At 44.5% G+C, this 25,571-nt stretch overlaps 1 protein-coding gene across 1 annotated transcript in view; it reads right to left on the bottom strand.

Moving 5' to 3' along the window:
- The window catches only part of mbd2 (methyl-CpG binding domain protein 2), a 97,478-nt gene that overhangs the window by 19,943 nt on the left and 51,964 nt on the right, over positions 1-25,571 (bottom strand). The window contains exon 5 of the mRNA XM_071342144.1: positions 19,681-19,858. Within this exon, the coding sequence (XP_071198245.1) occupies positions 19,681-19,858 (178 nt within the window). The remainder of the gene's footprint in view (positions 1-19,680; positions 19,859-25,571) is intronic.

Here is a 25,571-nt window from a genome sequence, read left to right as displayed (position 1 = left end):
AGCGGAGGTGGAGCGGAGGTGGAGTGAGGAGCGGAGGTGGAGCGGAGGTGGAGTGAGGAGCGGAGGTGGCGTGAGGAGCGGAGGTGGCGTGAGGAGCGGAGGTGGCGTGAGGAGCGGAGGTGGCGTGAGGAGCGGAGGTGGAGTGAGGAGCGGAGGTGGAGTGAGGAGCGGAGGTGGCGTGAGGAGCGGAGGTGGAGTGAGGAGCGGAGGTGGAGTGAGGAGCGGAGGTGGAGTGAGGAGGGGAGCAAGGAGCGGAGGTGGAGCGGAGGTGGAGTGAGGAGCGGAGGTGGAGTGAGGAGCGGAGGTGGAGTGAGGAGGGGAGCGAGGAGCGGAGGTGGAGTGAGGAGCGGAGGTGGAGTGAGGAGCGGAGGTGGCGTGAGGAGCGTTCATAAATCCGTCGGGTCCAGGGGATTTACCACACTGCATAGATTGAATTGCCAACACAATCTCTTCTACAGAGAACTGTTCTTCTAATTCAGCAACTATCTCAGGTTCAACTGTAGGAATATAAGTTCTCAAAGGTGTCGAGTAAGTTAGCATTACCAGCTGATTCCAAAGTGTATAAGTGTGAGTAAAAGTTATGAAAGTATGAATTGACCTCTAAATCATCCATACATTTGTTACCCAGCTCGTCAGATATCTCAGGTATGGTTTGATTTGCGGTTCTTATAACACAGCTGGTGTGCTAGCATTTCTCCTGATTTCTCTCCATGTTCATCATTATCGTATATGGAGATTTACTCGTTCCATGTTCAGCTCGTTGAGTTGAAAGAAGATCAAACTCTGTCTGATGTGTCAAACGTTGTTTTAGTAAATATGCGGATGAAGAGTCTAAATATGCCATAACCAAATCCAAGATTTTATTTGTATGTTCCCCTCGGCGTTGAACATTACACTTTCTTAATCTTGTTCTGTACAAAATCATTTGTCCCCTTATATAAGCTTTCATAGATTCCCCATACTGTTGGAGGTGTTTAAATTAAGAGAAATAGATCAATTTGAAATGATATAAAAGCAACAAAGGTTTCTCCTGATAGCAGTAGTGAGTTCAGCCACCCAGGGCGATAATTAGGCTGTGTATTTGCTATAAGTAGTTTCATAGAAGAAAATGATCCAAAATAACTATCGCTTGGTAATCACACTCCGTGATAAGTGGCAGAAATCTACTGTCTTATAAAAAGTAGTCTATAGGTGAGAAGGGTCTTATGAACTGACGAGAGAAAAATACTACTACATAGCTGTGGGATTGTGGAAACGCCACGCATCAGATATGCCATATGTCTTAAAGAAAAAGCTGAATTGTGGATCCTGTCTTTGATGAAGATGATACCATTAGCAGAGCTACGATCCAGATTAGGCGACAGTACACAATACATATTACCAACTAGAATTAGGCGATGTGTGTGTCCAAATTTGTTAATCAAGAAAATCAATTTGAGAAGAATTAACTGTTATACCAATTTGTTGCATAAGATAACAGGGTGTATTATACAGTCATTCTACTACAATAATGACATGGCCTGCTGAGTCAGCCTCTACAATAATGACATGGCCTGCTGAGTCAGCCTCTACAATAATGACATGGCCTGCTGAGTCAGCCTCTACAATAATGACATGGCCTGCTGAGTCAGCCTCTACAATAATGACATGGCCTGCTGAGTCAGCCTCTACAATAATGACATGGCCTGCTGAGTCAGCCTCTACAATAATGACATGGCCTGCTGAGTCAGCCTCTACAATAATGACATGGCCTGCTGAGTCAGCCTCTACAATAATGACATGGCCTGCTGAGTCAGCCTCTACAATAATGACATGGCCTGCTGAGTCAGCCTCTACAATAATGACATGGCCTGCTGAGTCAGCCTCTACAATAATGACATGGCCTGCTGAGTCAGCCTCTACAATAATGACATGGCCTGCTGAGTCAGCCTCTACAATAATGACATGGCCTGCTGAGTCAGCCTCTACAATAATGACATGGCCTGCTGAGTCAGCCTCTACAATAATGACATGGCCTGCTGAGTCAGCCTCTACAATAATGACATGGCCTGCTGAGTCAGCCTCTACAATAATGACGTGGCCTGCTGAGTCAGCCTCTACAATAATGACATGGCCTGCTGAGTCAGCCTCTACAATAATGACGTGGCCTGCTGAGTCAGCCTCTACAATAATGACATGGCCTGCTGAGTCAGCCTCTACAATAATGACATGGCCTGCTGAGTCAGCCTCTACAATAATGACATGGCCTGCTGAGTCAGCCTCTACAATAATGACATGGCCTGCTGAGTCAGCCTCTACAATAATGACATGGCCTGCTGAGTCAGCCTCTACAATAATGACATGGCCTGCTGAGTCAGCCTCTACAATAATGACATGGCCTGCTGAGTCAGCCTCTACAATAATGACATGGCCTGCTGAGTCAGCCTCTACAATAATGACATGGCCTGCTGAGTCAGCCTCTACAATAATGACATGGCCTGCTGAGTCAGCCTCTACAATAATGACATGGCCTGCTGAGTCAGCCTCTACATTTGACATTGAGAACGGTATGTTCTTACTTACTAAAATGGCCGCTCCTCTAGTTTCAGAATGAACATTGGAAGGATTGATCCACCCTCCTGTGGAGCGGTCTAAAATGGCCGCTCCTCTAGTTTCAGAATGAACATTGGAAGGATTGATCCACCCTCCTGTGGAGCGGTCTAAAATGGCCGCTCCTCTAGTTTCAGAATGAACATTGGAAGGCTTGATCCACCCTCCTGTGGAGCGGTCTAAAATGGCCGCTCCTCTAGTTTCAGAATGAACATTGGAAGGATTGATCCACCCTCCTGTGGAGCGGTCTAAAATGGCCGCTCCTCTAGTTTCAGAATGAACATTGGAAGGATTGATCCACCCTCCTGTGGAGCGGTCTAAAATGGCCGCTCCTCTAGTTTCAGAATGAACATTGGAAGGATTGATCCACCCTCCTGTGGAGCGGTCTAAAATGGCCGCTCCTCTAGTTTCAGAATGAACATTGGAAGGATTGATCCACCCTCCTGTGGAGCGGTCTAAAATGGCCGCTCCTCTAGTTTCAGAATGAACATTGGAAGGATTGATCCACCCTCCTGTGGAGTGGTCTAAAATGGCCGCTCCTCTAGTTTCAGAATGAACATTGGAAGGATTGATCCACCCTCCTGTGGAGCGGTCTAAAATGGCCGCTCCTCTAGTTTCAGAATGAACATTGGAAGGATTGATCCACCCTCCTGTGGAGCGGTCTAAAATGGCCGCTCCTCTAGTTTCAGAATGAACATTGGAAGGATTGATCCACCCTCCTGTGGAGCGGTCTAAAATGGCCGCTCCTCTAGTTTCAGAATGAACATTGGAAGGATTGATCCACCCTCCTGTGGAGCGGTCTAAAATGGCCGCTCCTCTAGTTTCAGAATGAACATTGGAAGGATTGATCCACCCTCCTGTGGAGCGGTCTAAAATGGCCGCTCCTCTAGTTTCAGAATGAACATTGGAAGGATTGATCCACCCTCCTGTGGAGCGGTCTAAAATGGCCGCTCCTCTAGTTTCAGAATGAACATTGGAAGGATTGATCCACCCTCCTGTGGAGCGGTCTAAAATGGCCGCTCCTCTAGTTTCAGAATGAACATTGGAAGGTTTGATCCACCCTCCTGTGGAGCGGTCTAAAATGGCCGCTCCTCTAGTTTCAGAATGAACATTGGAAGGATTGATCCACCCTCCTGTGGAGCGGTCTAAAATGGCCGCTCCTCTAGTTTCAGAATGAACATTGGAAGGGTTGATCCACCCTCCTGTGGAGCGGTCTAAAATGGCCGCTCCTCTAGTTTCAGAATGAACATTGGAAGGATTGATCCACCCTCCTGTGGAGCGGTCTAAAATGGCCGCTCCTCTAGTTTCAGAATGAACATTGGAAGGGTTGATCCACCCTCCTGTGGAGCGGTCTAAAATGGCCGCTCCTCTAGTTTCAGAATGAACATTGGAAGGGTTGATCCACCCTCCTGTGGAGCGGTCTAAAATGGCCGCTCCTCTAGTTTCAGAATGAACATTGGAAGGATTGATCCACCCTCCTGTGGAGCGGTCTAAAATGGCCGCTCCTCTAGTTTCAGAATGAACATTGGAAGGATTGATCCACCCTCCTGTGGAGCGGTCTAAAATGGCCGCTCCTCTAGTTTCAGAATGAACATTGGAAGGATTGATCCACCCTCCTGTGGAGCGGTCTAAAATGGCCGCTCCTCTAGTTTCAGAATGAAAATTGGAAGGATTGATCCACCCTCCTGTGGAGCGGTCTAAAATGGCCGCTCCTCTAGTTTCAGAATGAACATTGGAAGGATTGATCCACCCTCCTGTGGAGCGGTCTAAAATGGCCGCTCCTCTAGTTTCAGAATGAACATTGGAAGGATTGATCCACCCTCCTGTGGAGCGGTCTAAAATGGCCGCTCCTCTAGTTTCAGAATGAACATTGGAAGGATTGATCCACCCTCCTGTGGAGTGGTCTAAAATGGCCGCTCCTCTAGTTTCAGAATGAACATTGGAAGGCTTGATCCACCCTCCTGTGGAGCGGTCTAAAATGGCCGCTCCTCTAGTTTCAGAATGAACATTGGAAGGATTGATCCACCCTCCTGTGGAGCGGTCTAAAATGGCCGCTCCTCTAGTTTCAGAATGAACATTGGAAGGGTTGATCCACCCTCCTGTGGAGTGGTCTAAAATGGCCGCTCCTCTAGTTTCAGAATGAACATTGGAAGGATTGATCCACCCTCCTGTGGAGCGGTCTAAAATGGCCGCTCCTCTAGTTTCAGAATGAACATTGGAAGGATTGATCCACCCTCCTGTGGAGCGGTCTAAAATGGCCGCTCCTCTAGTTTCAGAATGAACATTGGAAGGATTGATCCACCCTCCTGTGGAGCGGTCTAAAATGGCCGCTCCTCTAGTTTCAGAATGAAAATTGGAAGGATTGATCCACCCTCCTGTGGAGCGGTCTAAAATGGCCGCTCCTCTAGTTTCAGAATGAACATTGGAAGGATTGATCCACCCTCCTGTGGAGCGGTCTAAAATGGCCGCTCCTCTAGTTTCAGAATGAACATTGGAAGGATTGATCCACCCTCCTGTGGAGTGGTCTAAAATGGCCGCTCCTCTAGTTTCAGAATGAACATTGGAAGGCTTGATCCACCCTCCTGTGGAGCGGTCTAAAATGGCCGCTCCTCTAGTTTCAGAATGAACATTGGAAGGATTGATCCACCCTCCTGTGGAGCGGTCTAAAATGGCCGCTCCTCTAGTTTCAGAATGAACATTGGAAGGATTGATCCACCCTCCTGTGGAGCGGTCTAAAATGGCCGCTCCTCTAGTTTCAGAATGAACATTGGAAGGATTGATCCACCTTCCTGTGGAGCGGTCTAAAATGGCCGCTCCTCTAGTTTCAGAATGAACATTGGAAGGATTGATCCACCCTCCTGTGGAGTGGTCTAAAATGGCCGCTCCTCTAGTTTCAGAATGAACATTGGAAGGATTGATCCACCCTCCTGTGGAGCGGTCTAAAATGGCCGCTCCTCTAGTTTCAGAATGAACATTGGAAGGATTGATCCACCCTCCTGTGGAGCGGTCTAAAATGGCCGCTCCTCTAGTTTCAGAATGAACATTGGAAGGATTGATCCACCCTCCTGTGGAGCGGTCTAAAATGGCCGCTCCTCTAGTTTCAGAATGAACATTGGAAGGATTGATCCACCCTCCTGTGGAGCGGTCTAAAATGGCCGCTCCTCTAGTTTCAGAATGAACATTGGAAGGATTGATCCACCCTCCTGTGGAGTGGTCTAAAATGGCCGCTCCTCTAGTTTCAGAATGAACATTGGAAGGATTGATCCACCCTCCTGTGGAGCGGTCTAAAATGGCCGCTCCTCTAGTTTCAGAATGAACATTGGAAGGATTGATCCACCCTCCTGTGGAGTGGTCTAAAATGGCTGCTCCTCTAGTTTCAGAATGAACATTGGAAGGATTGATCCACCCTCCTGTGGAGCGGTCTAAAATGGCCGCTCCTCTAGTTTCAGAATGAACATTGGAAGGATTGATCCACCCTCCTGTGGAGCGGTCTAAAATGGCCGCTCCTCTAGTTTCAGAATGAACATTGGAAGGATTGATCCACCCTCCTGTGGAGCGGTCTAAAATGGCCGCTCCTCTAGTTTCAGAATGAACATTGGAAGGATTGATCCACCCTCCTGTGGAGCGGTCTAAAATGGCCGCTCCTCTAGTTTCAGAATGAACATTGGAAGGATTGATCCACCCTCCTGTGGAGCGGTCTAAAATGGCCGCTCCTCTAGTTTCAGAATGAACATTGGAAGGATTGATCCACCCTCCTGTGGAGCGGTCTAAAATGGCCGCTCCTCTAGTTTCAGAATGAACATTGGAAGGATATGATGGTCTAAAGTGCCGAGCTGTGTGTCCTGAAGAAAGGAGATGTCTACTTTAAGGTGATTTAAATGAGAAATAACCCTTTTACGGTTCACTGGGTGATTTAAAGATTTAACATTAAAGCTAGTAAAAGTGAACGGGCAACCAGCTGTCCCTCTCATGATATTAGGCCTAGCCATGTAAAGCAACCAGCTGTCCCTCATGATTTCAGGCCTAGCCATGTAAAGTCAACCAGCTGTCCCCCTCATGATATCAGGCCTAGCCATGTAAAGTCAACCAGCTGTCCCCCTCATGATATCAGGCCTAGCCATGTAAAGTCAACCAGCTGTCCCCCTCGTGATATTAGGCCTAGCCATGTAAAGTCAACCAGCTGTCCCTCTCATGATATCAGGCCTAGCCATGTAAAGTCAACCAGCTGTCCCCCTCATGATATTAGGCCTAGCCATGTAAAGCAACCAGCTGTCCCTCATATTAGGCCTAGCCATGTAAAGTCAGGTGGGAAAAGGATAGATGCCAGATTACAATAACAACTAATCCATTAAACATATTTCAAATTAGAAAATTTAAAAAAAACTAAAGTTGAAGAAGAATTTAAAAAAAAACGTAAACAAACAATATTCTGAAGTCTGGAAAAGTAGAACCACCCCTGATGACAAGGTAACCGCTAATCCCCACACACAATGTGTTTGTGGTGGGTAACACTAAACCTAGAGAGCCCTGATGAAATAGTGAAGGATTTAAACTAAGTTGAACATAATAAATAAATAAGAAATACTTATTTATAACCCAAAACTAGGCGGTTTTAAAAGAAAGTATAAAACATTTGATAAATAACATTTTACAGCCAAGTCCTGAGCACTCTGGTTTTCATCAAGGATCTCTCTGTACTTGGCTCCGTTCATCTTTCCCTCCATCCTGACTAGTCTCCCATTCCCTGCCGCTGAAAAACATCCCCACAGCATTATGCTGCCAACACCATGCTTCACCGTAGGGATGGTGCCAGGTTTCCTCCAGACGTGACGCTTGGCATTCAGGCCAAAGAGTTCAATCTTGCGGTTTCATCAGACCAGAGAATCTTGTGTCCTTTAAGTTCCTTTTGACAAAACTCCAAGCTGGCTGTCATGTGCTTTTTAATGAGGAGTGGATTCCGTCTACCCACTCTACAGTGTTGCAGAGATGGTTGTCCTTCTGGAAGTTTCTCCCATCTCCACAGAGGAACTCCGGAGCTCTGTCGGAGTGACAATCGGGTTATCTAGGAAGAGTCTTGGTGGTTCCAAACTTCTTCCATTTAAGAATGATGGAGGCCACTGTGTTCTTGGGGACCTTCAATGCTGCAGAAATATTTTGTTACCCTTCCCCAGATCTGTGCCTCGACACAATCTTGTCTCGGAGCTCTACGGACAATTTCTTCGATCTCATGGCTTTGTTTTTGCTCTGACATGCACTGTCAACTGTGGGACCTTATATAGACAGGTGTGTGCCTTTCCAAAGGACAATTCATTTAATATACCACAGGTAGACTCCAATCAAGTTGTAGAAACATCTCAAGGATGATCAATGGAAACAGGATGCGCCTGAGCTCAATTTCGAGTCTCATAGCAAAGGGTCTGAATACTTATGTAAATAAGTCATTATGGGGTATTGTATGTAGATTGATGAGAAAAAACGAATATTTAATACATTTTAGAATAAGGCTGTAATGTAACAAAATGTGGGGGTCTGAATACTTTCTGAATGCACTGTGTTTCTTTGTAGGCTATATCCTTGAAATAACTGAAATAATATAGCCTACAGAATTAATTTTCCTTCTTAGGCTCCCTGTCTGGACCCTGACCTATTTAGAGTGTTAATGTGCTGTTTAATATGACATGTAGTCTATTTGAAATGATGAACGCTTCTTACATTCACCTTTTCATATTTATTCAAATACTTTTCACTCAAATCCAGATGTACAGGTAGGGTCAGTACAGGTAGAGTCAGTACAGGTAGAGTCAGTACAGGTAGAGTCAGTACAGGTAGAGTCAGTACAGGTAGAGTCAGTACAGGTAGAGTCAGTACAGGTAGGGTCAGTACAGGTAGAGTCAGTACAGGTAGGGCCAGTACAGGTAGAGTCAGTACAGGTAGCGTCAGTACAGGTAGAGTCAGTACAGGTAGCGTCAGTACAGGTAGCGTCAGTACAGGTAGAGTCAGTACAGGTAGAGTCAGTACAGGTAGAGTCAGTACAGGTAGGGTAAGTACAGGTAGAGTCAGTACAGGTAGAGTCAGTACAGGTAGAGTCAGTACAGGTAGAGTCAGTACAGGTAGAGTCAGTACAGGTAGAGTCAGTACAGGTAGGGTCAGTACAGGTAGGTAGTCAGTACAGGTAGGTAGTCAGTACAGGTAGAGTCAGTACAGGTAGAGTCAGTACAGGTAGAGTCAGTACAGGTAGAGTCAGTACAGGTAGGGTCAGTACAGGTAGAGTCAGTACAGGTAGAGTCAGTACAGGTAGAGTCAGTACAGGTAGAGTCAGTACAGGTAGGGTCAGTACAGGTAGAGTCAGTACAGGTAGAGTCAGTACAGGTAGGGTCAGTACAGGTAGAGTCAGTACAGGTAGAGTCAGTACAGGTAGAGTCAGTACAGGTAGGGTCAGTACAGGTAGAGTCAGTACAGGTAGAGTCAGTACAGGTAGAGTCAGTACAGGTAGGGTCAGTACAGGTAGAGTCAGTACAGGTAGAGTCAGTACAGGTAGAGTCAGTACAGGTAGAGTCAGTACAGGTAGGGTCAGTACAGGTAGAGTCAGTACAGGTAGAGTCAGTACAGGTAGAGTCAGTACAGGTAGGGAGTCAGTACAGGTAGAGTCAGTACAGGTAGAGTCAGTACAGGTAGAGTCAGTACAGGTAGAGTCAGTACAGGTAGGGTCAGTACAGGTAGGGTCAGTACAGGTAGAGTCAGTACAGGTAGGGTCAGTACAGGTAGGGTCAGTACAGGTAGGGTCAGTACAGGTAGGGTCAGTACAGGTAGAGTCAGTAGAGGTAGGGTCAGTACAGGTAGAGTCAGTAGAGGTAGGGTCAGTACAGGTAGAGTCAGTACAGGTAGAGTCAGTACAGGTAGAGTCAGTACAGGTAGGGTCAGTACAGGTAGGGTCAGTACAGGTAGGTAGTCAGTACAGGTAGAGTCAGTACAGGTAGGGTCAGTACAGGTAGAGTCAGTACAGGTAGGGTCAGTACAGGTAGAGTCAGTACAGGTAGGGTCAGTACAGGTAGAGTCAGTACAGGTAGAGTCAGTACAGGTAGAGTCAGTACAGGTAGGGTCAGTACAGGTAGAGTCAGTACAGGTAGAGTCAGTACAGGTAGAGTCAGTACAGGTAGAGTCAGTACAGGTAGGGTCAGTACAGGTAGAGTCAGTACAGGTAGAGTCAGTACAGGTAGAGTCAGTACAGGTAGGGAGTCAGTACAGGTAGAGTCAGTACAGGTAGAGTCAGTACAGGTAGAGTCAGTACAGGTAGAGTCAGTACAGGTAGAGTCAGTACAGGTAGGGTCAGTACAGGTAGAGTCAGTACAGGTAGAGTCAGTACAGGTAGGGTCAGTACAGGTAGGGTCAGTACAGGTAGGGTCAGTACAGGTAGGGTCAGTACAGGTAGAGTCAGTAGAGGTAGGGTCAGTACAGGTAGAGTCAGTAGAGGTAGGGTCAGTACAGGTAGAGTCAGTACAGGTAGAGTCAGTACAGGTAGGGTCAGTACAGGTAGGGTCAGTACAGGTAGGTAGTCAGTACAGGTAGAGTCAGTACAGGTAGGGTCAGTACAGGTAGAGTCAGTACAGGTAGGGTCAGTACAGGTAGAGTCAGTACAGGTAGGGTCAGTACAGGTAGGGTCAGTACAGGTAGGGTCAGTACAGGTAGGGTCAGTACAGGTAGGGTCAGTACAGGTAGAGTCAGTACAGATCTGTCTTCTCTCATTCCATGGAATGATCTGTCTTCTCTCATTCAATGGGATCACAGAGGCATGAGAAAAACTGATCCATTCCACTCTTCTTCTCCCTCTCCACTCCCTCTCTCCTGTCCTCTCCAGTCCTCTTCTCCCTCGCTCTTCCCTCTCCACTCCCTCTCTCCACTTCTCCACTCCCTCTCTCCACTTCTCCACTCCCTCTCTCCACTTCTCCACTCCCTCTCTCCACTCCTCCACTCCCTCTCTCCACTCCTCCACTCCCTCTCTCCACTCCTCCACTCCCTCTCTCCACTTCTCTTCTCCACTTCTCTTCTCCATCTCTCCTCTCCTCCCATAATAACCCAGAGAGAGCTGGTTATCGGAGCTCAGCTCAGTGTGACATCATGCCTTTGTATACACTGCCCTCTACAGGATTCACACTGCACTCATAAGAGCTCCCAGTAACATGAAGGGAGAGGAGGGCTCCGGTGAAAAGTAGTGCACTATGTAGGGAATAGAGTGCCATTTGGGATGCAGTAGGAAAGGTGTTATAAGCTACAAGGTGTTTCATGCATTATAGTTCCAACAGATATGACTAACTGACTGGCTGGTGACTGACTGACTGACTGACTGACTGACTGACTGGTGACTGACTGGTGACTGACTGACTGACTGACTGACTGGTGACTGACTGGTGACTGGCTGATTGATTGGCTGGCTGGTGACTGGCTGGCTGGTGACTGACTGGCTGACTGACTGGTGACTGGCTGACTGACTGTTACTCTCTGGTGACTGACTGTTACTGACTGGTGACTGGCTGACTGACTGTTACTGACTGGTGACTGACTGTTACTGACTGGTGACTGGCTGATTGATTGGCTGACTGGCGACTGACTGGCGACTGACTGGCTGGTGACTGACAGGCTGGCTAACTGACTGACTGGCTGGTGACTGCCAGGCTGGCTAACTGACTGACTGGCTGGTGACTGACTGACTGACTGGCTGATTGATTGGCTGACTGGTGACTGACTGGCTGGTGACTGACAGGCTGGCTAACTGACTGACTGGCTGGTGACTGACAGGCTGGCTAACTGACTGACTGACTGACTGACTGAATGACTGACTGACTAACTGGTGACTGGCTGGCTGGTGACTGGCTGGCTGGTGACTGACTGGCTGGTGAATGACTGGCTGACTAGCTGATGACTGACTGACTGGCTGGTGACTGACTGACTGACTGACTGGCTGGCTGGTGACTGACTGACTGGCTGGCTGGTGACTGACTCACTGGCTGGCTGGTGACTGACTGGTGACTGACTGAATGATTGACTGACTGACTGACTGGCTGACTGACTAACTGGTGACTGGCTGGCTGGTGACTGACTAACTGGTGACTGGCTGGCTGGTGACTGGCTGGCTGGTGACTGACTGACTGACTAGCTGGTGACTGACTCACTGGCTGGCTGGTGACTGACTCACTGGCTGGCTGGCTGGTGACTGACTGGCTGGCTGGTGACTGACTGACTGGCTGGCTGGTGACTGACTAACTGACTGGCTGGCTGGTGACTGACTGGCTGACTGGCTGGCTGACTGCCTGGCGACAAGAGACAGATCCCTACAGATGACGCCAGAAGAAATGGAGTCTGATAGTCTTAATCCACTCCTCTCTCTCTGAACCATGTCACCTAGTGTATAGCAGAGAATGTGTTTCAATGCCAAGAGAAGGCGACAATCATTTCTACTTCACAACTGAGACTCAAAGTAGATCTGCACTGAGAACAAATTGCAAGGTAAAGGTCACCCTCTCTGGTCAAAAGTAGTCCACACTACAAAGGGAAAAGGGTACCGATTTCGGACGCGGTCTATATGTTGTTTGTGATGAAGAGTTTGTTAAAACACTTGAGAGCCCTCAGCTCACCTTCACTATTATGAGTCCTGCAGGACTTCACAGACACGTTGTTCTAGAATCAATGGCTCTATGTTCTAGAATCAATGGCTCTATGTTCTAGAATCAATGGGTCTATGTTCTAGAATCAATGGGTCTATGTTCTAGAATCAATGGGTCTATGTTCTAGAATCAATGGTTCTATGTTCTAGAATCAATGGTCTATGTTCTAGAATCAATGGTCTATGTTCTAGAATCAATGGTCTATGTTCTAGAATCAATGGGTCTATGTTCTAGAATCAATGGGTCTATGTTCTAGAATCAATGGGTCTATGTTCTAGAATCAATGGGTCTATGTTCTAGAATCAATGGGTCTATGTTCTAGAATCAATGGGTCTATATTCTAGAATCAATGGGTCTATGTTCTAGAATCTTTGGGTCTATGTTCTAGAATCTTTGATTACCTATCAGCCTAGATCTTTCCCTAGCTACCAAATGTGTTCCCTCAATCTGGATTCAGGCCGGGTCATAGTGCCACCCCCACTGCATCCCTGGTGTTAAATAACATTGGTAAAGGGTATGTATAAAAATGAAAGACTGTGCTGCCCTCTTCATTGACCTATCGAAGGCTTTTGATACTGTTGACCACTCTTTACTAATTCAAAGATTGTCTGTAATTGGCCTGGATCAAGCATCATAAAATACCTGACAGACAGAACACTGATGGCGTTAAGTCAGGTTTCCGTGACATTAGGAAAAGGTGTCCCACAGGGGTCGATGTTTGGTCCTGTACTTTTTACTGTCTATATAAACAATATAGGTCTATCTGCGAAACAAAAAGTGTAACATACATGTGTTTGCAGATGACACTGTTGTGTATGCTGTTGCTCCCACGGTTGACCAGGCTGTGTCAGAGCTATAATCTGTCTGTATTGCCCTGCAGAAAGCCTTTGTTGAACTGAAATTGGTAGTTAATGCAGGTAAAAACCACCAGGTATATGTTCTTTTCAAAAACACTTGTATCTGATGATTTATGCATATGTACATTGGATGGCGTGAGATAGTTAAGAATACAAATGAATCCAACTTGATGTTCTGGTGCCTCTGGGGCAGTTCAACTTGATGTTCTGGTGCCTCTGGGGCAGTTCAACTTGATGTTCTGGTACCTCTGGGGCAGTTCAACTTGATGTTCTGGTGCAGTTCAACTTGATGTTCTGTTGCCTCTGGGGCAGTTCAACTGGATGTTCTGGTGCCTCTGGGCAGTTCAACTGGATGTTCTGGTGCCTCTGGGCAGTTCAACTTGATGTTCTGGTGCCTCTGGGGCAGTTCAACTTGATGTTCTGGTGCCTCTGGGCAGTTCAACTTGATGTTCTGGTGCCTCTGAGGCAGTTCAACGTGTTGATTAAGGACCTCTTTGCAGAGGAATTGATTGTTTTTCTTGAATGGCTTGTAAATCGTTTTATGATGCTGTATTTGTAAATTGGATAAATTGTGTATATGCAGCGCTCCCTTGTGAAAGAGGCCTTGGTCTCAATGGGACTCCATGTGGAAATAAACGTTCAATAAAAAATGTAATACTAACGATAACAACAATACGTTAGACAGAACCAAATCTACTAACAGACACATCACAGTTCCCTGTGTAGAGGATAGGATCAATGGAGAAGCATAGTTACACATACCACTACTGTTGAGGGCTGGGACAACTACACATAACACTTCTGTTGAGGGACGGGACAACTACACATAACACTGCTGTTGAGGGCTGGGACAACTACACATAACACTTCTGTTGAGGGACGGGACAACTACACATAACACTGCTGTTGAGGGCTGGGACAACTACACATAACACTTCTGTTGAGGGACGGGACAAGTAAACATAACACTACTGTTGAGGGCTGGGACAACTACACATAACACTACTGTTGAGGGACGGGACAACTACACATAACACTGCTGTTGAGGGCTGGTACAACTACACATAACACTACTGTTGAGGGACGGGACAACTACACATAACACTGCTGTTGAGGGCTGGTACAACTACACATAACACTACTGTTGAGGGACGGGACAACTACACATAACACTACTGTTGAGGGCTGGTACAACTACACATACCACTACTGTTGAGGGACGGGACAACTACACATAACACTACTGTTGAGGGCTGGGACAACTACACATAACACTACTGTTGAGGGACGGGACAACTACACATAACACTACTGTTGAGGGCTGGGACAACTACACATAACACTACTGTTGAGGGACGGGACAACTACACATAACACTACTGTTGAGGGACGGGACAACTACACATAACACTACTGTTGAGGGCTGGGACAACTACACATAACACTACTGTTGAGGGCTGGGACAACTACACATAACACTACTGTTGAGGGACGGGACAACTACACATAACACTACTGTTGAGGGCTGGGACAACTACACATAACACTACTGTTGAGGGCCGGGACAACTACACATAACACTTCTGTTGAGGGCCGGGACAACTACACATAACACTACTGTTGAGGGCTGGGACAACTACACATAACACTACTGTTGAGGGCTGGGACAACTACACATAACACTGCTGTTGAGGGCTGGGACAACTACACATAACACTGCTGTTGAGGGCTGGGACAACTACACATAACACTACTGTTGAGGGCTGGGAGAACTACACATAACACTACTGTTGAGGGCTGGTACAACTACACATAACACTACTGTTGAGGGCTGGTACAACTACACATAACACTGCTGTTGAGGGCTGGGACAACTACACATAACACACCTGTTGAGGGCTGGGACAACTACACATAACACTACTATTGAGGGCTGGGACAACTACACATAACACTGCTGTTGAGGGCTGGGACAACTACACATAACACACCTGTTGAGGGCTGGGACAACTACACATAACACTACTGTTGAGGGCTGGTACAACTACACATAACACTACTGTTGAGGGCTGGGACAACTACACATAACACTACTGTTGAGGGACGGGACAACTACACATAACACTACTGTTGAGGGCTGGGACAACTACACATAACACTACTGTTGAGGGCTGGGACAACTACACATAACACTTCTGTTGAGGGCTGGGACAACTACACATAACACTACTGTTGAGGGCTGGGACAACTACACATAACACTTCTGTTGAGGGCTGGGACAACTACACATAACACTACTGTTGAGGGCTGGTACAACTACACATAACACTACTGTTGAGGGCTGGGACAACTACACATAACACTTCTGTTGAGGGCTGGGACAATTACCGTATAACCATGTAACCGCCGGTTATGTATTTTGTGTGTTTGGAACCAACAGCTGAGTATGGTTGAGTGAGATAGAAACACAATGAATAGAACAGACTTGGAACCTCTAACCCTGGCAATATAACTGGTCACCTCATCCGCTCTCTACGGCTGCCTGGTATTGTGATGCAATAATTGCCATGGTAATGTAGAATATTCATTCAAATGATGTTTAATTGATGTGGCTCACGCATTCTATTCATTATTTTTCTACGACAGCACATTCAGTCAGGAGCGGAGGATAAAATGTACACGCATGGTGAATGTTACCGTATGGGCTGAAACACTAAGAACTTGCCCATTACATCAGCAGAGAAGCGTATCTCCTAGTCACACGTGTTCAGTTCTAGCTGTGAACAGCTCTCTGCAAATGCCAAAATTGTCATTTCAGTCGTGCTGCTGTGTTGCTGTGGCACTGTCTCCCTGACGCTTCCACACAAACAATAGGCCCGCTCTGGCAGGATTAGAGGTGGGAGGGAGAGGTGGGAGCTGTGTGTGTGTGTGTGTGTGTGTGTGTGTGTGTGTGTGTGTGTGTGTGTGTGTGTGTGTGTGTGTGTGTGTGTGTGTGTGTGTGTGTGTGTGTGTGTGTGTGTCACGTCACAGTGGGAGCTGTCTGAGGTGAGGAGAATCTACTGCAACTCAAACAAGTTTCAAGTTTATATATATATATATGTCACGTACACAGGTGAAGTGAAAAGCCTTTCCTACCAGCTCTAAACACAACAACCCAGCAATCCATACGTCACACCAGGAATACAAACAACAACAACACCAGCAAGTAAGTAAACATACTATATACAGCGTCAGTTCCATATTAACAATGTACAGGGATACTGGAGTGATGGAGGTAGATATGTATAGGGGTAAGGTGACTATATACAGGGTCAGTACCATATTAACAATGTACAGGGTTACTGGAGTGATGGAGGTAGATATGTATAGGGGGAAGGTGACTATATACAGGGTCAGTACCATATTAACAATGTACAGGGGTACTGGAGTGATGGAGGTAGATATGTATAGTGATGGAGGTAGATAAGTGTAGGGGTAATGGGACAGGGATACTGGAGTGATGGAGGTAGATATGTATAGGGGTAATGGGACAGGGATACTGGAGTGATGGAGGTAGATATGTATAGGGGTAAGGTGACTATATACAGGGTCAGTTCCATATTAACAATGTACAGGGATACTGGAGTGATGGAGGTAGATATGTATAGGGGTAATGGGACAGGGATACTGGAGTGATGGAGGTAGATATGTATAGGGGTAAGGTGACTATATACAGGGTCAGTTCCATATTAACAATGTACAGGGATACTGGAGTGATGGAGGTAGATATGTATAGGGGTAAGGTGACTATATACAGGGTCAGTACCATATTAACAATGTACAGGGATACTGGAGTGATGGAGGTAGATATGTATAGGGGTAAGGTGACTATATACAGGGTCAGTTCCATATTAACAATGTACAGGGATACTGGAGTGATGGAGGTAGATATGTATAGGGGTAAGGTGACTATATACAGGGTCAGTACCATATTAACAATGTACAGGGATACTGGAGTGATGGAGGTAGATATGTATAGGGGTAAGGTGACTATATACAGGGTCAGTTCCATATTAACAATGTACAGGGGTACTGGAGTGATGGAGGTAGATATGTATAGGGGTAAGGTGACTATATACAGGGTCAGTACCATATTAACAATGTACAGGGGTACTGGAGTGATGGAGGTAGATATGTATAGGGGTAAGGTGACTATATACAGGGTCAGTACCATATTAACAATGTACAGGGATACTGGAGTGATGGAGGTAGATATGTATAGGGGTAATGGGACTATATACAGGGTCAGTTCCATATTAACAATGTGCAGGGATACTGGAGTGATGGAGGTAGATATGTATAGGGGTAAGGTGACTATATACAGGGTCAGTTCCATATTAACAATGTACAGGGATACTGGAGTGATGGAGGTAGATATGTATAGGGGTAAGGTGACTATATACAGGGTCAGTACCATATTAACAATGTACAGGGATACTGGAGTGATGGAGGTAGATATGTATAGGGGTAATGGGACTATATACAGGGTCAGTACCATATTAACAATGTACAGGGATACTGGAGTGATGGAGGTAGATATGTATAGGGGTAATGGGACTATATACAGGGTCAGTTCCATATTAACAATGTGCAGGGGTACTGGAGTGATGGAGGTAGATATGTATAGGGGTAAGGTGACTATATACAGGGTCAGTACCATATTAACAATGTACAGGGGTACTGGAGTGATGGAGGTAGATATGTATAGGGGTAAGGTGACTATATACAGGGTCAGTACCATATTAACAATGTACAGGGATACTGGAGTGATGGAGGTAGATATGTATAGGGGTAATGGGACTATATACAGGGTCAGTTCCATATTAACAATGTGCAGGGATACTGGAGTGATGGAGGTAGATATGTATAGGGGTAATGGGACAGGGATACTGGAGTGATGGAGGTAGATATGTATAGGGGTAAGGTGACTATATACAGGGTCAGTTCCATATTAACAATGTGCAGGGATACTGGAGTGATGGAGGTAGATATGTATAGGGGTAAGGTGACTATATACAGGGTCAGTACCATATTAACAATGTACAGGGATACTGGAGTGATGGAGGTAGATATGTATAGGGGTAAGGTGACTATATACAGGGTCAGTTCCATATTAACAATGTACAGGGGTACTGGAGTGATGGAGGTAGATATGTATAGTGATGGAGGTAGATATGTATAGGGGTAATGGGACAGGGATACTGGAGTGATGGAGGTAGATATGTATAGGGGTAAGGTGACTATATACAGGGTCAGTACCGTATTAACAATGTACAGGGATACTGGAGTGATGGAGGTAGATATGTATAGGGGTAATGGGACAGGGATACTGGAGTGATGGAGGTAGATATGTATAGGGGTAATGGGACAGGGATACTGGAGTGATGGAGGTAGATATGTATAGGGGTAAGGTGACTATATACAGGGTCAGTACCATATTAACAATGTACAGGGATACTGGAGTGATGGAGGTAGATATGTATAGGGGGAACGTGACTATATACAGGGTCAGTTCCATATTAACAATGTACAGGGATACTGGAGTGATGGAGGTAGATATGTATAGGGGGAAGGTGACTATATACAGGGTCCTGTGTCAGTGTGTAGGGTCAATACCACAGCAGACCAATACCACAGCAGACCAATACCACAGCAGACCAATACCACAGCAGACCAATACCACAGCAGACCAATACCACAGCAGACCAATACCACAGCAGACCAATACCACAGCAGACCAATACCACAACAGATCAATACCACAGCAGACCAATACCACAGCAGACCAATACCACAACAGATCAATACCACAGCTTACAGCAGACCAATACCACAGCAGACCAATACTACAGCAGACCAATACTACAGCAGACCAATACCACAGCAGACCAATACCACAGCAGACCAATACTACAGCAGACCAATACCACAGCAGACCAATACCACAGCAGACCAATACCACAGCAGATCAATACCACAGCAGACCAATACCACAGCAGACCAATACCACAACAGATCAATACCACAGCTTACAGCAGACCAATACCACAGCAGATCAATACCACAGCAGACCAATACCACAGCAGACCAATACCACAGCAGATCAATACCACAGCAGACCAATACCACAGCAGACCAATACCACAGCAGACCAATACCACAACAGATCAATACCACAACAGATCAATACCACAGCAGACCAATACCACAGCAGACCAATACCACAGCAGATCAATACCACAGCTTACAGCAGATCAATACCACAGCAGACCAATACCACAGCAGATCAATACCACAGCAGACCAATACCACAGCAGATCAATACCACAGCAGACCAATACCACAGCAGACCAATACCACAACAGATCAATACCACAGCAGATCAATACCACAGCAGATCAATACCACAGCAGATCAATACCACAGCAGATCAAGAGGAGGCACTGTTATTATGCACATAAAGACATAACAAAACAAAAAAATATTCCACAGTTCAGTGATGACCCCGAAACACACCCACCTAACCAGGTTCTTACCGGATGTCCTGGTCGGTGACTATGAAGGCCTTACAGAGGGGCTGCGACGTGTTGAGCCAGATAGCTGGGTTCTTCTCTGCAGCCGAGGTCGTCTGGCCCGTGATGGGGGAGGAGCTCATGTGGAGGGCGCTGGCGATGGCCGTGAGGAGAGTCTCGTCTGACGTGTCTGGACCCACGCCTGATACAGGACAACACGACCGCAGGAACACGGTCACAAACAGAACAATAGGCAGAACACCCCAACCTCCACAGACAGACTCACATAACTCATTGTTAGCTTAAATGACTCATTATGGCATTGACTTTTAATTACATTTTCGCATGACTCTTCTATAGTTGCTGCATTGTCTAGGTGGTCAACCTGTCTAGGGGTCAACCTGTCGAGGGGTCAACCTGTCGAGAGGTCAACCTGTCGAGGGGTCAACCTGTCGAGGGGTCAACCTGTCGAGAGGTCAACCTGTCGAGAGGTCAACCTGTCGAGGGGTCAACCTGTCGAGGGGTCAACCTGTCGAGGGGTCAACCTGTCGAGAGGTCAACCTGTCTAGGGGTCAACCTGTCGAGGGGTCAACCTGTCGAGGGGTCAACCTGTCTAGGGGTCAACCTGTCGAGGGGTCAACCTGTCGAGGGGTCAACCTGTCGAGAGGTCAACCTGTCGAGAGGTCAACCTGTCGAGAGGTCAACCTGCAAATAAGCATTTCATTAGACTGTGTTCTCCATGTACATCAGGTCATTAGACTGTGTTCTTCATGTATATCAGGTCATTAGACTGTGTTCTTCATGTATATTATGTCATTAGACTGTGTTCTTCATGTAAATCAGGTCATTAGACTGTGTTCTTCATGTATATCATGTATATCAGGTCATTGGACTGTGTTCTTCATGTAAATCAGGTCATTAGACTGTGTTCTTCATGTATATCAGGTCATTAGACTGTGTTCTTCATGTATATTATGTCATTAGACTGTGTTCTCCATGTATATCAGGTCATTAGACTGTGTTCTCCATGTATATCAGGTCATTAGACTGTGTTCTCCATGTATATCATGTATATCAGGTTATTAGACTGTGTTCTCCATGTATATCAGGTCATTAGACTGTGTTCTCCATGTATATCTGGTCATTAGACTGTGTTCTTCATGTATATCAGGTCATTAGACTGTGTTCTTCATGTATAACAGGTCATTAGACTGTGTTTTTCATGTATATCATGTCATTAGACTGTGTTCTCCATGTATATCAGGTCATTAGACTGTGTTCTCCATGTATATCAGGTCATTAGACTGTGTTCTCCATGTATATCAGGTCATTAGACTGTGTTCTTCATGTATATCAGGTCATTAGACTGTGTTCTCCATGTATATCAGGTCATTAGACTGTGTTCTTCATGTATATCCTGTCATTATACTGTGTTCTTCATGTATATCAGGTCATTAGACTGTGTTCTCCATGTATATCAGGTCATTAGACTGTGTTCTTCATGTATATCAGGTCATTAGACTGTGTTCTTCATGTATATCAGGACATTAGACTGTGTTCTCCATGTATATCAGGACATTAGACTGTGTTCTTCATGTAAATCAGGTCATTAGACTGTGTTCTTCATGTATATCATGTATATCAGGTCATTGGACTGTGTTCTTCATGTAAATCAGGTCATTAGACTGTGTTCTTCATGTATATCAGGTCATTAGACTGTGTTCTTCATGTATATTATGTCATTAGACTGTGTTCTCCATGTATATCAGGTCATTAGACTGTGTTCTCCATGTATATCAGGTCATTAGACTGTGTTCTCCATGTATATCATGTATATCAGGTTATTAGACTGTGTTCTCCATGTATATCAGGTCATTAGACTGTGTTCTCCATGTATATCTGGTCATTAGACTGTGTTCTTCATGTATATCAGGTCATTAGACTGTGTTCTTCATGTATAACAGGTCATTAGACTGTGTTTTTCATGTATATCATGTCATTAGACTGTGTTCTCCATGTATATCAGGTCATTAGACTGTGTTCTCCATGTATATCAGGTCATTAGACTGTGTTCTCCATGTATATCAGGTCATTAGACTGTGTTCTTCATGTATATCAGGTCATTAGACTGTGTTCTCCATGTATATCAGGTCATTAGACTGTGTTCTTCATGTATATCCTGTCATTATACTGTGTTCTTCATGTATATCAGGTCATTAGACTGTGTTCTCCATGTATATCAGGTCATTAGACTGTGTTCTTCATGTATATCAGGTCATTAGACTGTGTTCTTCATGTATATCAGGACATTAGACTGTGTTCTCCATGTATATCAGGACATTAGACTGTGTTCTCCATGTATATCAGGTCATTAGACTGTGTTCTCCATGTATATCATGTATATCAGGTTATTAGACTGTGTTCTCCATGTATATCTGGTCATTAGACTGTGTTCTCCATGTATATCAGGTCATTAGACTGTGTTCTTCATGTATATCCTGTCATTATACTGTGTTCTTCATGTATATCAGGTCATTAGACTGTGTTCTCCATGTATATCAGGTCATTAGACTGTGTTCTTCATGTATATCAGGTCATTAGACTGTGTTCTTCATGTATATCAGGACATTAGACTGTGTTCTCCATGTATATCAGGTCATTAGACTGTGTTCTTCATGTATATCAGGTCATTAGACTGTGTTCTTCATGTATATCAGGACATTAGACTGTGTTCTCCATGTATATCAGGACATTAGACTGTGTTCTCCATGTATATCAGGTCATTAGACTGTGTTCTTCATGTATATCAGGTCATTAGACTGTGTTCTTCATGTATATCAGGTCATTAGACTGTGTTCTTCATGTATATCAGGTCATTAGACTGTGTTCTTCATGTATATCATGTATATCAGGTCATTGGACTGTGTTCTTCATGTATATCAGGTCATTAGACTGTGTTCTTCATGTATATCATGTATATCAGGTCATTGGACTGTGTTCTTCATGTATATCAGGTCATTAGACTGTGTTCTTCATGTATATCAGGTCATTAGACTGTGTTCTTCATGTATATCAGGTCATTAGACTGTGTTCTTCATGTATATCATGTATATCAGGTCATTAGACTGTGTTCTTCATGTATATCAGGTCATTAGACTGTGTTCTTCATGTATATCATGTATATCAGGTCATTGGACTGTGTTCTTCATGTATATCAGGTCATTAGACTGTGTTCTTCATGTATATCAGGTCATTAGACTGTGTTCTTCATGTATATCAGGTCATTAGACTGTGTTCTTCATGTATATCAGGTCATTAGACTGTGTTCTTCATGTATATCAGGTCATTAGACTGTGTTCTCCATGTATATCAGGTCATTAGACTGTTCTCCATGTATATCATGTATATCAGGTCATTAGACTGTGTTCTCCATGTATATCAGGTCATTAGACTGTGTTCTCCATGTATATCAGGTCATTAGACTGTGTTCTCCATGTATATCAGGTCATTAGACTGTGTTCTCCATGTATATCAGGTCATTAGACTGTTCTCCATGTATATCATGTATATCAGGTCATTAGACTGTGTTCTCCATGTATATCAGGTCATTAGACTGTGTTCTCCATGTATATCTGGTCATTAGACTGTGTTCTTCATGTATATTATGTCATTAGACTGTGTTCTCCATGTATATCAGGTCATTAGACTGTGTTCTCCATGTATATCAGGCCATTAGACTGTGTTCTCCATGTATATCAGGTCATTAGACTGTGTTCTTCATGTATATTATGTATATCATGTCATTGGACTGTGTTCTCCATGTATATCATGTATATCAGGTTATTAAACTGTGTTCTCCATGTATATCAGGTCATTAGACTGTGTTCTCCATGTATATCTGGTCATTAGACTGTGTTCTTCATGTATATCAGGTCATTAGACTGTGTTCTCCATGTATATCAGGTCATTAGACTGTGTTCTCCATGTATATCAGGTCATTAGACTGTGTTCTTCATGTATATCAGGTCATTAGACTGTGTTCTCCATGTATATCAGGTCATTAGACTGTGTTCTTCATGTAAATCAGGTCATTAGACTGTGTTCTCCATGTATATCAGGTCATTACACTGTGTTCTTCATGTAAATCAGGTCATTAGACTGTGTTCTTCATGTATATCATGTATATCAGGTCATTGGACTGTGTTCTTCATGTATATCAGGTCATTAGACTGTGTTCTTCATGTATATCAGGTCATTAGACGGTGTTCTCCATGTATATCAGGTCATTAGACTGTGTTCTTCATGTATATCAGGTCATTAGACTGTGTTCTCCATGTATATCAGGTCATTAGAATGTTCTCCATGTATATCATGTATATCAGGTCATTAGACTGTGTTCTCCATGTATATCAGGTCATTAGACTGTGTTCTCCATGTATATCAGGTCATTAGACTGTGTTCTCCATGTATATCATGTATATCAGGTTATTAGACTGTGTTCTCCATGTATATCAGGTCATTAGACTGTGTTCTTCATGTATATCAGGTCATTAGACTGTGTTCTCCATGTATATCAGGTCATTAGACTGTGTTCTCCATGTATATCAGGTCATTAAACTGTGTTCTTCATGTATATCAGGTCATTAGACGGTGTTCTCCATGTATATCAGGTCATTAGACTGTGTTCTCCATGTATATCAGGTCATTAGACTGTGTTCTTCATGTATATCAGGTCATTAGACTGTGTTCTCCATGTATATCAGGTCATTAGACTGTGTTCTTCATGTATATCATGTCATTGGACTGTGTTCTCCATGTATATCTGGTCATTAGACTGTGTTCTTCATGTATATCATGTCATTAGACTGTGTTCTCCATGTATATCAGGTCATTAGACTGTGTTCTCCATGTATATCAGGTCATAAGACTGTGTTCTTCATGTATATCAGGTCATTAGACTGTGTTCTCCATGTATATCAGGTCATTAGACTGTGTTCTCCATGTATATCAGGTCATTAGACTGTGTTCTTCATGTATATCAGGTCATTAGACTGTGTTCTCCATGTATATCAGGTCATAAGACTGTGTTCTTCATGTATATCAGGTCATTAGACTGTGTTCTCCATGTATATCAGGTCATTAGACTGTGTTCTTCATGTATATCAGGTCATTAGACTGTGTTCTCCATGTATATCAGGTCATAAGACTGTGTTCTTCATGTATATCAGGTCATTAGACTGTGTTCTCCATGTATATCAGGTCATTAGACTGTGTTCTCCATGTATATCAGGTCATTAGACTGTGTTCTCCATGTATATCAGGTCATTAGACTGTGTTCTCCATGTATATCAGGTCATAAGACTGTGTTCTTCATGTATATTATGTATATCAGGTCATTGGACTGTGTTCTCCATGTATATCATGTATATCAGGTCATTGGACTGTGTTCTTCATGTATATCAGGTCAGTAGACTGTGTTCTCCATGTATATCAGGTCATTGGACTGTGTTCTCCATGTATATCAGGTCATTAGACTGTTCTTCATGTATATCAGGTCATTAGACTGTGTTCTTCATGTATATCATGTATATCAGGTCATTAGACTGTGTTCTTCATGTATATCAGGTCATTAGACTGTGTTCTTCATGTATATCATGTATATCAGGTCATTGGACTGTGTTCTTCATGTATATCAGGTCATTAGACTGTGTTCTTCATGTATATCAGGTCATTAGACTGTGTTCTTCATGTATATCAGGTCATTAGACTGTGTTCTTCATGTATATCAGGTCATTAGACTGTGTTCTTCATGTATATCAGGTCATTAGACTGTGTTCTCCATGTATATCAGGTCATTAGACTGTTCTCCATGTATATCATGTATATCAGGTCATTAGACTGTGTTCTCCATGTAT

Source organism: Salvelinus alpinus, chromosome 1, assembly GCF_045679555.1.
Source record: "Salvelinus alpinus chromosome 1, SLU_Salpinus.1, whole genome shotgun sequence".
Classification (NCBI taxonomy): Eukaryota; Metazoa; Chordata; class Actinopteri; order Salmoniformes; family Salmonidae; genus Salvelinus; species Salvelinus alpinus.
This window is presented reverse-complemented; position numbering and strand designations above follow the sequence as displayed.